Here is a 13,999-nt window from a genome sequence, read left to right on the forward strand (position 1 = left end):
TGAATTACTGTGTATCTGATGGGAATCTTACTCTGTGGAGGAGCAGCTCCGGACTGATAATTAAACTAAGCAGGTGTTTATAAAATATCCTGGAGTTAGTTCGACAGAGAAAGTGGGATAGTGCACTGGTGAATTGTTATTAGAAAGAGTGGTGACCAGAAGCAGCTCTGAAGTCCAGCTTTACAAAAGAGAAATGGCTCATTGATGAGGGCAATGGAACAACCGTTCTCAAGTGCCTTTGCATTCATAGGTTTGTTAGAGAAATAACCGTGAAAAATAGAAAAGAAGAATATCATCTTTTCTATGTGGTGTGCTTAGTCAAGGCTCTGGGTCTCTGTTCTGAACTCCGTGTGTCTCTTTCTCGTTAATTTTTATCCATGACTGTCTTAATAAGATATGATTTCTTCATTCCTTATGAAAGTAGTCACTCTCGTTACATCACTCAGTGATTTTTTTCCCAGTGTATATTTTTTTGTGACATTCAGTCAGGCTTGTTTCTACAAGGCTGTTTTTAATGTGCTGGTAATATATTTGCATTAAAAGGGATGCAGATGTACATTTAACTCACTCATAACTTTGGATGTAACTGTATTTTATTGTGCTTACTTTATCAGCTCGTAATTACAAAACTAACTGCTCCTTATTGGGGAAAAATTACATATTAGAGTATGCCTCTAACTTGCACATTAGAAAACATTTTGGAATCTGAACTATAAGATGACATTTGATTCAAGAAGTGATGGCTAGGTCTGAATGGTGGCTTAAAGAAAGAAAAAATGGCAGAAAATACTCCAAAGTAATTTTGTATAACCAATATAATTAGTGTGACTTCTGCAGAATATGGATTCTATTCGTCTGTAAGTGTGTGGGAGACTGAAGCTGATGGCCTCACTTGGCAGTGGTTGATGGGTTCTGATTTTTGAGACTGCAGCATCAGCCTTAAAGGGTGCGGAAAACCTTTGGTTACTGCAAGCTCAGTGTGGGAGAACTGATGTGAAGGTGAACTGTTCTTTTCATATAAGGAAGCGTTTCCTGCACACTTTACCTTGCAGAAGACCTTGAGAACAAAGCAAATAACAGCTGTTAGAAGGCAGCCCTGTGCTGTAAGATTTACCTTGGTCACAGAGCATTTCGAGCAGCTTTTTTTTGTTGTAGTTCAGGAAGGACCACAGTGGCCATCCGTGGGCTTTTGTTGCCAGGTGCAGGTAAGTTCAGCTGTATGCTGGGTGGCGATGGCCAGGCAGTGACTGGTTGCACTGTGGCTGCCAGAGTCTTTCTCGTCTGCATCATCATATCACTAATCAGTGCTAGTAGAAGTGCTTCAGCCAGACGGACGTAGCAAAGAACCAGCTGCCCCAGCACTGACTGGGAGGCGCTTGGGTTTTTGTTGCCAAATTGCATCAGGCTTGCTGAAAATCTGTCACTAATGGGTGAAATGTCCAAAAATGTCCTTCTAACGCTGGTGTGCTCTACTGTCAATGTGATATCATTTCTGAACTTTTAAAATCCTAATTAATATTCCTGTAGCTGGTATTTTATTGTAATCTGAATATAGCTTGTGCTTTGTTGGTCTGTGTTAGTCATGATCAGCTGGCTATGGTCTGTATTTTCTTTTTAATACCTACAGTTTTCAGGAAGGGCTTCAAAGGAGGAGAGAGCAGAGGTCTTGACAGTGTTCTGGGGGCTGAGTCAGGCACCCAGAATAAGATGACGGTGAATACCAAGACTGGGAACACAGATGAGATTTTCACTGAGGTTAAACCACGGCTGGATTTGGTACAGTTATGAAATGATGTGTAAAAATACAAATATGTAGGTAAGAAGTGGAGAAGACTTGGGCTTAGGTTTTATGCCAGAAAATCCATCCTGCCTCACCACAATATCCTGACAGCAGCCAACTGTGGTATCATGCCTGACGTGAAAATGATTGGTTGGCTCTACTTGGAATTTTTCACATGCTGGGGGCAAAGTGACATTCCAATTTCTGTGATTAAGAAACTGCAGAAGACCTATTATAAAACTTTAGAGTTGCTGTCAGCTGCACCTTTATCACCCTGGGAAATCTTAGTGTGCAAGAGTGTGCTGTCACTCAATTATTGCTGATACTTTGGCTTTTGCTCAGTTTAGCTGATTCAAGCTCTACCATTGTAGATCCTGCACCTAAAGGTCACAGCAGGCTGGCATTGCCTTCAGCTTATTTGCTGTCCAACTGCAATTGCCGGAGCCACTCCACAGATAATGGGACAGAAATGCTACATCAGGCATTGCCAGCCTGGTGTCTGCCTGAGATGTGCCTTGATGAGTCTCCTGTCGCTGGTTGTAGCTAAGCTGATGGAAGCCCCCTGGAAGCCATGTTGCTATATTTTGCAAAACCATATCAACAGGTTGTTGGTGAATGAGGACAAACCCTTAGCACTGGGATGTGTGTGATTTTCACAGCTGTGTGGTTGTTGCATGGCTCTATTAAAGATGAGATTATGATGTGATATTAAAAGTGCAGTGACCTTCTTCAGGAGTCGGAGTTCAATTTACATCATTCTTCCTTTCTGCCACCTGTCTGTCATAAAACTTGCAGTTTTGAGTAAAATATAAAGCAATAAAAATATTGTGTATGTCTTGCACAGTCTTACACTTCTTATTCAGGAGTTTCAGGACAGCGAGCATCTTCAAACTAAAACTCTGCAAGCTGGGTTAAAAAACAAAACAAGGCTGTTGCCTTGTGGATCTCAGGAATAAGCTACAAACTTATGCTTCTTGAAGCTATGAGTATATAAGTAAATGTAGGAGTTTGGGTATGAAGCAGATCTTCTTTTCATCCAATATTAAAGAGTGTTGAGAACTGATTCTGTAATACCACGTAACTGAATGTTGGGAAATTTCTGAATTTCCTGAATTTGGCATTAAAACTAACCAAGCCACTTCAGTTAGTCATGAAGCTACAGTAGATTTGAGATGTAGCAAGATCAGTATGTGTAATGTTGTCCTATGGAGGTGATCCAGCATGGGTTAGTTTTTAATATTCTATCATTACTTTCAGAAATAGTATTTAGGCAGTCAAGTTCAGAGAGAAATTTTGCTGAGCAGCAACACACTTTAATTCTTAGCTATTAATATCAAACTGTACACATGTTAAAATAGATTGGAATTGAAAGGTTAAGTGTTATCCTGCAGATTTGATAAACTCAGCTGTTGTTGTTGTCACAAGACTTTAAATGACTTTATTGACAGTTTCTCTTTTTTTCCCTCTTTCAGTGCTTGCCATTGCGTGCTAAGAGCTCTCTTGGCTCTGCCTGGCAGGAAAAAGGGGAAACTAGAAAACCCCATTAGCTGTCCATTTGCAGAATATCCAGGCTTTACTCTCAATTCACAGAGAAATACAACGGTAGGAAGTTGTTTCACATCCGAGCCAAGATAAGGTCCTGCAGGTTTATTATTTTTGTTGCCTGATAACATCAGGACTGGGGAGCAGGGGGCAGAGAAGGAACAGCAGATCAACATCCCATGGGGACAACAGAAGGGAAGACAGACAGATAGCCAAGTGCCGACAGCTTCAGTCAGTACTCCCAGAGGAAGTGTTGGTTTCACCAGATGAAATTAATACACAGAAGTCTTTACAGAGGCATTCAAATGTGACATTGTTTGGGGGGCTTGGCTATGTGACAGATGTATAAAGCAGTGAATCATATGTTTACATATAATTAAGTCTGTATTGACAAGCCAGGTTTTCCTTTTGTTTAATAATTTCCTACATTAACATCAAAGAGCTTGTTTTTATAATGAAAACACATTTCCCTTTTTGTTTTGCTTTGCTATAGCTCTATATTAACTTCAAACGCAAAATCGTGACTCACAGCGAGAGAGATGTATGTCGATATGTCCACATCCATTCACAGCCTCTAAAAATGTATGCCATGTTATAAAGCTTCCTTCATTTGGATGCAATCAAGTGATCTCTTCTGTACAGTATAGTGTGTCCCTAACAACTTCTGAGTTGAGTACCTGATAATTTCACTATGCTTATTAACCTTGAAATGTGTTTGAGAAACCGGTTAGGTTTTAAGATTCCATTTCTGGATCAGGAATTGCTTTGCTTGATACTCTGTACACCACTCAGTACAGCTTGCATTAAGGCAATGGTAGTAACTTAAGGCAGAAAATTCTACAAAAATGTTTTTAAAGATGTATTGGATGAAAAATATGAGGGCTGCTCCAAAAGTAATGCCTCCTGTTTCGTTACGCTGGCCATGACATCAGAGGCGGCTGCTGGTGGCATGGCAGCAGAGGTTGAAGCTTCCCACCAACATCCCGCTATGTTTGGTTGCTGTGTGACAGATGGCAGCAGGGCGGCACTGTGACAGAATGGCATCTGACATGGGAGTGTGTGTGGAGCACAGGTGTGTCACTGGGTGCTCCATGCACAACAAACGCCTGCACCTCCACCGATGCAGATGTTCACAAGTGCTGCGTGCAGCTCTTGTTCACTGCTAGTGAAAATGCACAGCTAATGGTGGTGATTGTGTTGAAAAATAGTGTTTGGTGGCTGCAATTTTTTGCTATTGAATTTTGCTCTTTGTATCTGTTGTAGTTTACATGGAAATAATTAGAAGGCTTTACTCTTGGAATGGCCTACAGAAAAAATAGAGAAGAATCATATGGAAGAGATATAATTTAAAATCTTTGGAAGGGACACTGATAACATATAGGCTCAGTATAATTTGCCTCATTTGCTTTTAAATGCATTAAAACAATAGTTTTAAATTCTAAAAGGTAGTTTTACAGAGTTTGAGCCAAATGTTAAATGGCTCAACACAAGGAGGTTGAGAGCAGAGCTGATAAACTTTATCATCCAGGCTGAGGGAACTAAAAAAGTTTGAAAGTATTTTTAGAAGAGGAATGTTTGGTAGGAATGAATCCACAAGGCTGTTTGTTAGCACTGAGAGCCGTTCAGTTACTGTTCATTGGGAATTGTCGGTGTAGAAGTTGCATCATTATGTGTATATGTTCATTCTACATTAGTAAGATACATTTAGGGTGCACAATAAATTTTAAACCATTTGACTTCAGCTTTTTTAGCAATGGATGATGTCCTGCGTATTTTTATGGCTTTTCAGAATTAGGTGTGTTTTGTCTTCTTTCTGCTTCGACTATCAAACTGAATGAAGGTCTTGAAATTCTGGAGTGAAGAACGCTGACTTTTTAGATTAATGCTACTAAAGTTTTCCAACAGCTTTTACTTAAATATTTATTTTTTTCTTTAGGCCGGGTCCCTGACACTGGAACTCTCAATTTGGAGACTGCTGGAGTGAAAACTAATTCTGAAACTGGAAAGATCATTGTTGATGCCAGTGAAGCTACTTCTGTTCCTCACATTTATGCAATCGGAGACATAACAGAGGTACTGAGTCTACATAAACTGTGTTACAATAACAGGAAGCCAGCTTTGTTCCTGACTAATAGCTTGTCCCCAGATGTCGTCATGCTCTAGCATATATCTTAGTGTTTTGCTCTTTTTCATTTTGTGCAGCTGTAGTGTTCATGCTTGGCACCTGGTTGAGTAATTTCCTTCACATGGATCTTGTGAAGTGCCTCAGCATAAGTGATTATTACTGATGTTTATCAGGGAAGGTATCACTGGTCAGAGGCTAATAATAATGTCTTTATCACTTTAATTATCTTTCTAATGTTTGCATCACTTCAGATGTACGACTTCATGCTCCCTGTGAATGCTGAGTGAAAGTATTTCTTTCCTTCTGGAGCTGAATACACTTTCAGGGAACGACCACAACAGTTCTGTTGATGTTCATCCTATGGTAGCATTTCTGCATTCTGACGTAAAATGCTGCTAACAAAAATATATACCTCTGAAACAAGGAAAGAAAAGATAAACAGCATTTCTCCAAATACTGAAGGCATTTGACTTCTGTTAAATGATTCACATGATTTGTGAATGTTTTGGCCAAGTATATATGAGTATTTTTGTTACTTTTTTTTTTTTTTAAAAGGAGACTTCAGCAAAACAATTTCATGCCTTTATAGGCACAAAACCAGAATTTTGTGGCTTTAATCTACTGCTGTTGTTAATCTTCAGTTGACTGTGATGAGAATGTCCTTCCTAATCAAAGTGCACTCAAATGCTTTTAATCCCTCTGTTTTTATTTCACAGAAGAACTCAGAATATCTCCTCTAATCTGGGCATCTTCAAATATGTTATCTTCATAAAACATAACATGTGGGTTCATTCTGAACTGTACAGTTACAGGAGGATGTTTTCATTGGGTGCTTGCCATTCCTGAAGAACTTAAGCAGTAATGTAGAATATAAAAAGAGGGCATTGCAAGATACAGAATTTCTTTCTTGTCATTGAACTTAATGGAATCTAGCACATCCCTTTCTATCAAGGTTGTTTTTGATAGATGAAGACTCTTCATCTTTATGAACGTCTGAAATCTAAATACCATAGTGATATGCAAACACCATATATAGTATAATTTGAGATATCTTTTAAGCATTTCTCATTCTGCCATATGTAAGCCCTGCAGGTGCTTCTGAGTTTTTGAAGGGATGAAGCAGGTCTTGGAATAGCATGCTTATCCATGACTGGACACCATCTACAGTCAGAGGCCCCGAAATAAATCTGTTGGTCATTCCAGACCTCTTTTTCTGCATGCAGGCATGTGTTTCTTCCCGTCCATCTCCATCTTCATGCAAATGACTCACCTTTTCCTTTTAAATTGTGTGAAAACTCTATCCTGCTCAACCATTTCTCTCTTTTTTTTCCCCCATTACTCTCCACAACTTCAATCACTCGGAGACTTGGAATTATGGACAGCTCTTTTTTCCTCTTCAAACAGAGGCTCCCCTCTGTGCTGGTTACTTCACACTCTGGGATGTTTTCTGAAGTCCTGTTTCTACTCACAGTCACCACCAATCTCTTTGTGTCCTTGATACGTATCTTGATTAGGCCTCCTGCTTTCTAAACTATTCTTTCTAATTTTGTCCAAGAAGCAGTTGTTAGAAGCAGTGCTGGCAAGGCCTTAGATTCTGTTGCTCATTTTTGCAGCCAGTCTGACATGTTATTTTAGGCAAGTCATTTCCTTTTGGGTGCTTTTTGTCTTCTGCCCTATGAGGATTTTGTTAAACAAGAAATAGAAAGTTGGAGGCAGGATGCTCTCGTCTTCCCTACTGTGGATCTATAAAACCAGGTCTTCATTTATTTGTCCTTTTAATTTTGTTGTTAAAACTTGGATTTCCTTTTCCTGTTTTTGTCCTTATTAGTGCAGATTTTTGAATGGGAGTTGTGTAATGCACTTCTGAGTGTATTAAGAACAGCAGCAGTTTTGTACTTTGTACAGTGTACAGATGGGAAGCACTGGGCAATTAAATCAGTTTGCTGTAGTGTCTTAAGCTTGTATCTAAGCATGGACTAAATATAGGAAATTAAAGAAATTAAAATAAAGAAATTATAGGAAATTAAAGAAATCATGCATTTATAGAGTTTAGAGGTAGGAGTTCCTGTCTGATGCCATTACGATGTGAGCCGTGTAATTTCACTCAATGAGCAATGCTCTTCTTTTGTTTACACAATACACAAATACTCTTTGGTTTTTTTTTCCCTTTTTCCTTTCTTTTTTAAGGAAAATGAATTTAGATCATAGATGTGATTGGCATGGGAATCATCAGAGGAGCAGAGTTCCCAGGTTTGGCGTTGGTGCGCAGCTTGGCAGGACGCACTTGGTTCTCTTTAAGCAGCACAAAGCTGCAGAGCTTGGGGTGTGATACTATCTGGGTGAGACCTTTCAAGGGGCAGGAAGGGGAAGCTTCTACCAAGGGAATGAATATCAATGACCCCTAATATTGTCTGTAAAAATAGGATTTTGTCTCTGGTGTCCCTGGTCAGGATTTTTTTCGTTGTTTTTCTCTCTACCTGTCAGATTGTCTTTGCACCATGACGTGTTATTGCTTATACTTCTGTGAGTAGCTCTCGGCCCCTCCTCTCTCACCCTTTACTAGGCCACACTGAATAGATACTAACTTGCTACCACATAGTAAGATCTGTGTTTTAAATTCAGTTCACTGATTGGAAGGGGGGGGGAGATGGAAAACGGGAGCTTCCTGATATGTTCAGACTGAGTGTTTCCATTTGGGAGTCATACCCACCTGGCATAAAAGGGAAACTCAGTGTGCATGGGTGTCCTGTGGCACCCTTGTATGAAAAACAGAATCCTAATGTTATGCAAACTGTTCATTTGGAAAAAGGGAGGAAAAGAGAACTCCAGAGGTCACTCAGTTTGTCTACCATTTTAAAAAAAGTTTTTCAGGCTCCAGCAAAATGAGGTTTTCAACTGATGAGCAAAACTGCACTTAGGTATTTTTATTGTCAGTAAAATAAAATCAGGATGAAGATTACCAGGCTGGAATTTTAATTTGAATTTTCAGTGCTGATATAAGCCCTGTCTGTTAATATCCATCCTCCAGTGGTATTCTTGTTGAAAAGCATGACACACAGTAAAAGAAATTCTCTTAGTAGAAGATTTATTGTATATAGACTCCAGTATACATCTGGTGTATTTCAAAGGGTGTTAAAACAAAGATGTGTAGAGAAGATCTGCAGTATGTTGCTTTGAATAGAAATTAGACTGAAAGAAAGAGCCATGTTAGAACAAATGCACAGTACTTCAAAGCTTACTGAACTCTCTTAGGAGCCATCTCGTTTAAATGTCTGATGCACTGGAGGATTCTTATGAACAATCTGTATCCATAATAATCATCAGGGTAGTTGTACACATGACTGCAAAGTGAATGTTCGTTTCAAATATTTACCAGGGAAGGTCTTTAAGCTATTGTTTATGAGAAATAGGGCTTTATCTGCGTGGATGTTTTAGTAATTAGTTGGGTTTTATGGAATGCATAGCAGCGCTTTCACAATTTTATCTTTAGTTCCAATCTTCTATTCTTTTCTGGAATGCCAAAACAACATCTGTATTTCCTGCTACAGAAATGACTGGCAGCCATGTTTCAGGCAAATGTGTGTAAGAAAAAACAAATGGCAAATTTCATCTGGTAAATGACATTTACAGCCTTGAAAGTCCAAATGCTGGTGTTGAAAAAACACGGTGGATCTTAGGGGGGAAAAAGGGATGTACTTTCAGTTTTGTGATTTGTCATGGGCTATGGGGGAAAATGGTTTGTCTTTGTAAATGAAACAGTAGTATCTGTTAACAGGTTAGACAAAGTGCTGCTTCAGTTTATTTTTTGCAATGGAAGTTTAACAAAGGGGATATTAGTATAGAGAAAAACATAAACTCATAGTGATGTGCAGATGACTGCTGTGGTGCATGTAACGGTAAATGGAGCTAACGGTATGTGCAGAACCTGTGTAGCAACATGCAGGAAAGAAGCTATGGAAGAGAATGGATTTCAGTAAATGTTCAAAAAATGTTAGGATAATGAAGAGACATTTGAAAAACTCCAGTGTGTGTGGTGGGAAATCCTTATTTTCTGCTGGAGACTGTTTTCAAGAGCTTGCAGAATGACTACCACCCCAAATGGGGCTTTGCAGGAATACGACAAGAGTTGGGTCTACACAGAACCTGGCTGAAGCAAAATCTCAGTTTCTGTAAAGCATTCTGCACTGTGCCACGAAACCGTAGTTTATCAGTTATGGCATTCGTGTTTCCACATCTTTCCCTCGAGATTTCTGACTTCTTGCCTAATCTCAGACAGGCATCCTGCTGATACACTTTTGGATGCTCTTAAGTAAGCTGGTTTTTTTTACTAGATGTATGAAGTTTTTTAGACATTATTAACATTATTAATAGCAAAGTTTGCACCTACTGATTCTGTGTTCTGTAAAAATGTGTCAGACAACTGACAAAAAAGTTGGATGGGTTTGAAAATAGTATTTCTTTATACTATTTTTTTCTACTCTAAAAATGCCGTTCAGAAAACTTACTGATGACTTACTATGGAAAGAAAGGGTGTAACGGATGGTTCATGAGTGAATATCCTCTGCTTTTCAGGGTAAGATGTGAGTGTTTTTTTGGGTGCATTGACTGCATTTGTTCCCTGTCAAGACAGATACTAAGCTCAGCAACTTAGAAGTGTGTTTGGACAGCAATTATTACTGCCTTGTCCGTTTGGAGCGCTAGCTGCTGGACTGGAATTGCAAGGATTTGGCATTTCTTTGCCCGCTGTCCCAGGAGAAGTCCTTGGATGCCACTTCTCTCTTAGTTAAAACAAAGCTTCGTGCTCTTTTCCTCAGGGCCGTCCTGAGCTGACACCCACAGCAATAGCTGCAGGGAAGCTGCTGGCCCGGCGTCTTTTTGGCCACTCTTCAGAACTGATGGACTATGACAGCGTGAGTTGTCGTTTCTTCTTTCAGTAATAAAGCCAAATATTTCTCTATTAAAAAGAAAAGAATATTTAAATAAATGGTGTTTTTCCATTTGGAGTCCAGTTTCCAGTATCCAAAGCAGTTATGTGTGGCAGAGCTATCCTCCCCTGAAGTCACATCTACCCTGCAGCTGCTTCATGTGGTTCACAGTAACACTTTGTTTCCTCGCAAGCAGGTACCTACTACAGTTTTCACTCCCTTGGAATATGGTTGTGTTGGACTGTCAGAAGAAAAGGCTGTGCAGTGTTATGGGTCAGATAATATTGAGGTATGAAAATGTTTTTACTTATAGTTGGTATCAGAGTTGCACTTTGCAAAGGTGAAAGTTTGACTGTGGTATTGGACTGACATTTTTGGTCCCCAAAATACTGTATTTGCAGCTAGGAAAGAGTTCTTCAAAAGAGTTCAGACTTCAAAACTATTGCAGCATGTCACGATGGAAACTATTGCCTCATGGGCTTAACGTTATTAATAGTCTGACAGCTTCAAACTAGTGGCCATTTTAATAAATTATATTGCACAACCATATATATTACATACAGTTGTATTCCCTCTAATTGTCAGAATTACTGTCAGATTCTTTAATCTAGATTTTTTGGGATGTCCATGGAAATATTCACACAAATTATTCAGTGTTTTCTTTGTGGCTGAAATAACTTGATCTGATGTGCCTGGGCACTGCCTGTTGAAGAAGAAATCTGTTATAGCATATATTGATATCCTTCTGATAGGAGGGATGACATTAAGGTACTTATGATGAAGAAATTCACAATCATTATATAATCAGAGAAAATTCAAACAAATCACCCTCGAAAAAGTTACCTTTATTCACTCATCAAAAAGGCTGTCAGTGTAAGACTCAAACTATGGAAATAAAAAGTGCAGTACTCTGTTCACTCAGTTATCTGTTCTGAGTTTTTATGATTCTGAAATATAGCTTATACTTCAACAACTGTTCTAGAATTGTTATCTGAATTTCTGGACATTGGTGCCTTTTAGAAGTAAAGAAATTAGTGTAAAAGAAAATTGCCTGTTTAAGCAGGCATGTGAGGCATAGGATGTTGATGTTGTATACATATTGGAGAGGAAGTTCAGCTGATAGATTTGCTTGGATTCCCAGGCAAAATCATGAAAGAAAATAAAATTTTTCTATTCAAACTGCTAGAATTAGTTTAAGTTGTCTTCTGGTACACATAGAAACAAACATGGAAAGCTTCTTGGATTTCATTATTCAGAACAAACAAGTTACTACTTAGACTATTGGGAGAAACGTGAAGAAGCAAAACAAACATCATTTTGAATTCGTGGCATCAATTTGGGTAGCATTCTGTGGGGGTTTTTCAGGATTTTTTTCTCCTTCAAGAACCATTAGATTAAAGTTTTGAGTTAAATTGTGCTCTCCCTATTTTTTTCATAGTAATGAACATGGTGAGTGTTTTTTCTCATATCTTTATGTATGTGTAGTAATATTAAGGATTATTACAGACAAGAGCATTTTTTCTATAGTAGCACATTCTAAAACAAATGTTGTTTTTTCCACACCAGGTATTCCATGCTTATTATAAACCTCTGGAGTTCACAGTGGCTGAAAGAGATGCAGCTCAGTGTTATATGAAAGTGAGTGTTGTGAGCTTTTAACTTGCTTTTAACACAAGACCCATGATACAACCAACTTTAAGAGGGTGTATTTAGTGGGGAGAAGAAAACCCTGAGATGGTTGAGATCTTTTCTTGGTGACAGCCTGTTTCTCTAGAGTGTCTTTAAAACATCTAATATTCATTATATACCCCATTGCATCTTGGAAGTGTTTGGCAGATAATAGCTGTCTTAGAGGTGGCATTCCACTGATGGGTGCCATCTACGCGCTTCTGGGAAGGTGCAAGGAGACATTCAAGATTCCACAGAGGTCCATCTCTGCTGCCCTCAGCAAAGTTCTTAACTAGTTATTATTCTGTACTATACTATGTATTATTAGTTGATATTTGAGTATTCTCTTGGGAAAGTACACTGCTGCCAAAAAAAAAAACAGAAAGAAAAGGCTTACAAAACTGTTCTTTGCTTTGTTTTTCATGACTAAAACAGAAGTTTTCTATAAGTTCTCTAATAGAACTGAAGTGTGCATTCACTCAGGCCCTCTCATATACTTAGTTACTTTTTGTTGTTGATTACTTTCAAGACTCCTACTTAGGTTATAGGGCTTATTTGGTAAATGGATCTCACCAACAGGGTTCTGTAAGTGTAAGGAATTACAGAGCCACAAAATATTCTATAATTGGCAGTAGTGTTTGGAAATAGTGCTGATTAGGTGCCAAGAGTACCTGCAAAACCTTGGAGAATCGCTAAGGTGTCACTTCAGTGTCAAAATGTGTCTAGCAATCAGACTAATGAAGGTCGCTTTAAGATGTTATGCAAACAAGAAACAGTTCAGTATTTAACAAATTGTGGTCAGTGGCTCCCTGACGTCTGAAAGAAATGCAGTAATAAAGCTTTGATTCAGGAAAGTGCTCAAGGAGAAGCGTGAGGTCTATTGAAGTCAGTCAGATTGAAGCAAGTGTGCAAGTTCTTGGCACAGTGGGATTGGACGGCTGAAGTCGGATCTTGGGGCACTGCAGTTTCATTTAATTCAGCTTCATGCCTTATCTTTAGATGTTCTCAGAAAAGATTGCTATGTAATGTATTGTTTTCAGATGGTGTGCTTACGAGAGAGAGAGCAACGAATCCTCGGCCTTCATTTCATTGGACCAAATGCTGGGGAAGTTATTCAAGGATTTGCTCTTGGAATCAAGTAAGTACAAAAGAATGTCTCTAGCTTCTAAAGCCTGCTTTTAAAGTTATTGTAAGATTATAAAAGATAGCTGCCTATTTTTGGCAACACTATAAAGAATCCATGCTTTTTGTTGCTTTTTGTTACTTTCATGTAGTATTGCACATATTTTTACTAAAAATACTGCAGTTTTTCATTAAGATATACTGGATTTAGTTATTGTAATACTGGATATAGTTAAGAAACAACAGAGGAAAATATACTGTTGCCTTGATATCATTAAAACAAAAAAAATAATTTCGTTACCACTCTTAGTTTTCTCAGAGTGAAGCTGCCTTTGCATTCTGTGTGCAGGATAGGAAATCACTATATTGTTCTGCAAGTCCTTTTAGAAGGGGTTTTGTGCTTTCCACAGAAAACCTGCTAATCATTTCCTTTTCTAATCTGGTGTTTAAATGGGCACAGCCATTGCTCCTTAAAAGCTCAGCAAGGACTTGCATGAATTTTAAGCTTCTAGGTATAAACTAAACACTATGATTAGGTAAGGAAGCGGCATCTGTGGGATGGTGGGAGAAGCAGCTGTCTGATTGTTGCAATAATGAATTTACTCCAGTAGGTAAACCTTTAGTTTCAGTGTTTATTCAGATTTGAATAGTAATGCATTTTCCCTGACTTGTATTTTCTTTGTTGTCCCTTCAAAAGTGTAAGAAATGATTCTAGGTCCTCTCAGATCAAATAGAGTGTTTCTGCTGTCTCACTTGTGTGATAGACTTGCTTGTTTTTCATCTGCTTTTTTTACTGTTTGCTCACATTGTCAGAAATATTGATTTCTAAATTGTTCC

At 38.6% G+C, this 13,999-nt stretch overlaps 1 protein-coding gene across 1 annotated transcript in view; it reads left to right on the forward strand.

The window, feature by feature from the left end:
• TXNRD2 (thioredoxin reductase 2) overlaps positions 1–13,999 on the forward strand; it is a 31,899-nt gene that overhangs the window by 13,913 nt on the left and 3,987 nt on the right. The window contains exons 12-16 of the mRNA XM_052690967.1: positions 5,259–5,395; positions 10,262–10,357; positions 10,569–10,661; positions 11,939–12,010; positions 13,081–13,178. Coding sequence (XP_052546927.1) covers positions 5,259–5,395; positions 10,262–10,357; positions 10,569–10,661; positions 11,939–12,010; positions 13,081–13,178 — 496 coding nt within the window. The remainder of the gene's footprint in view (positions 1–5,258; positions 5,396–10,261; positions 10,358–10,568; positions 10,662–11,938; positions 12,011–13,080; positions 13,179–13,999) is intronic.

This window comes from Tympanuchus pallidicinctus, unplaced genomic scaffold (genome assembly GCF_026119805.1).
Source record: "Tympanuchus pallidicinctus isolate F22 unplaced genomic scaffold, pur_lepc_1.0 scaffold28, whole genome shotgun sequence".
Lineage (NCBI taxonomy): Eukaryota > Metazoa > Chordata > Aves > Galliformes > Phasianidae > Tympanuchus > Tympanuchus pallidicinctus.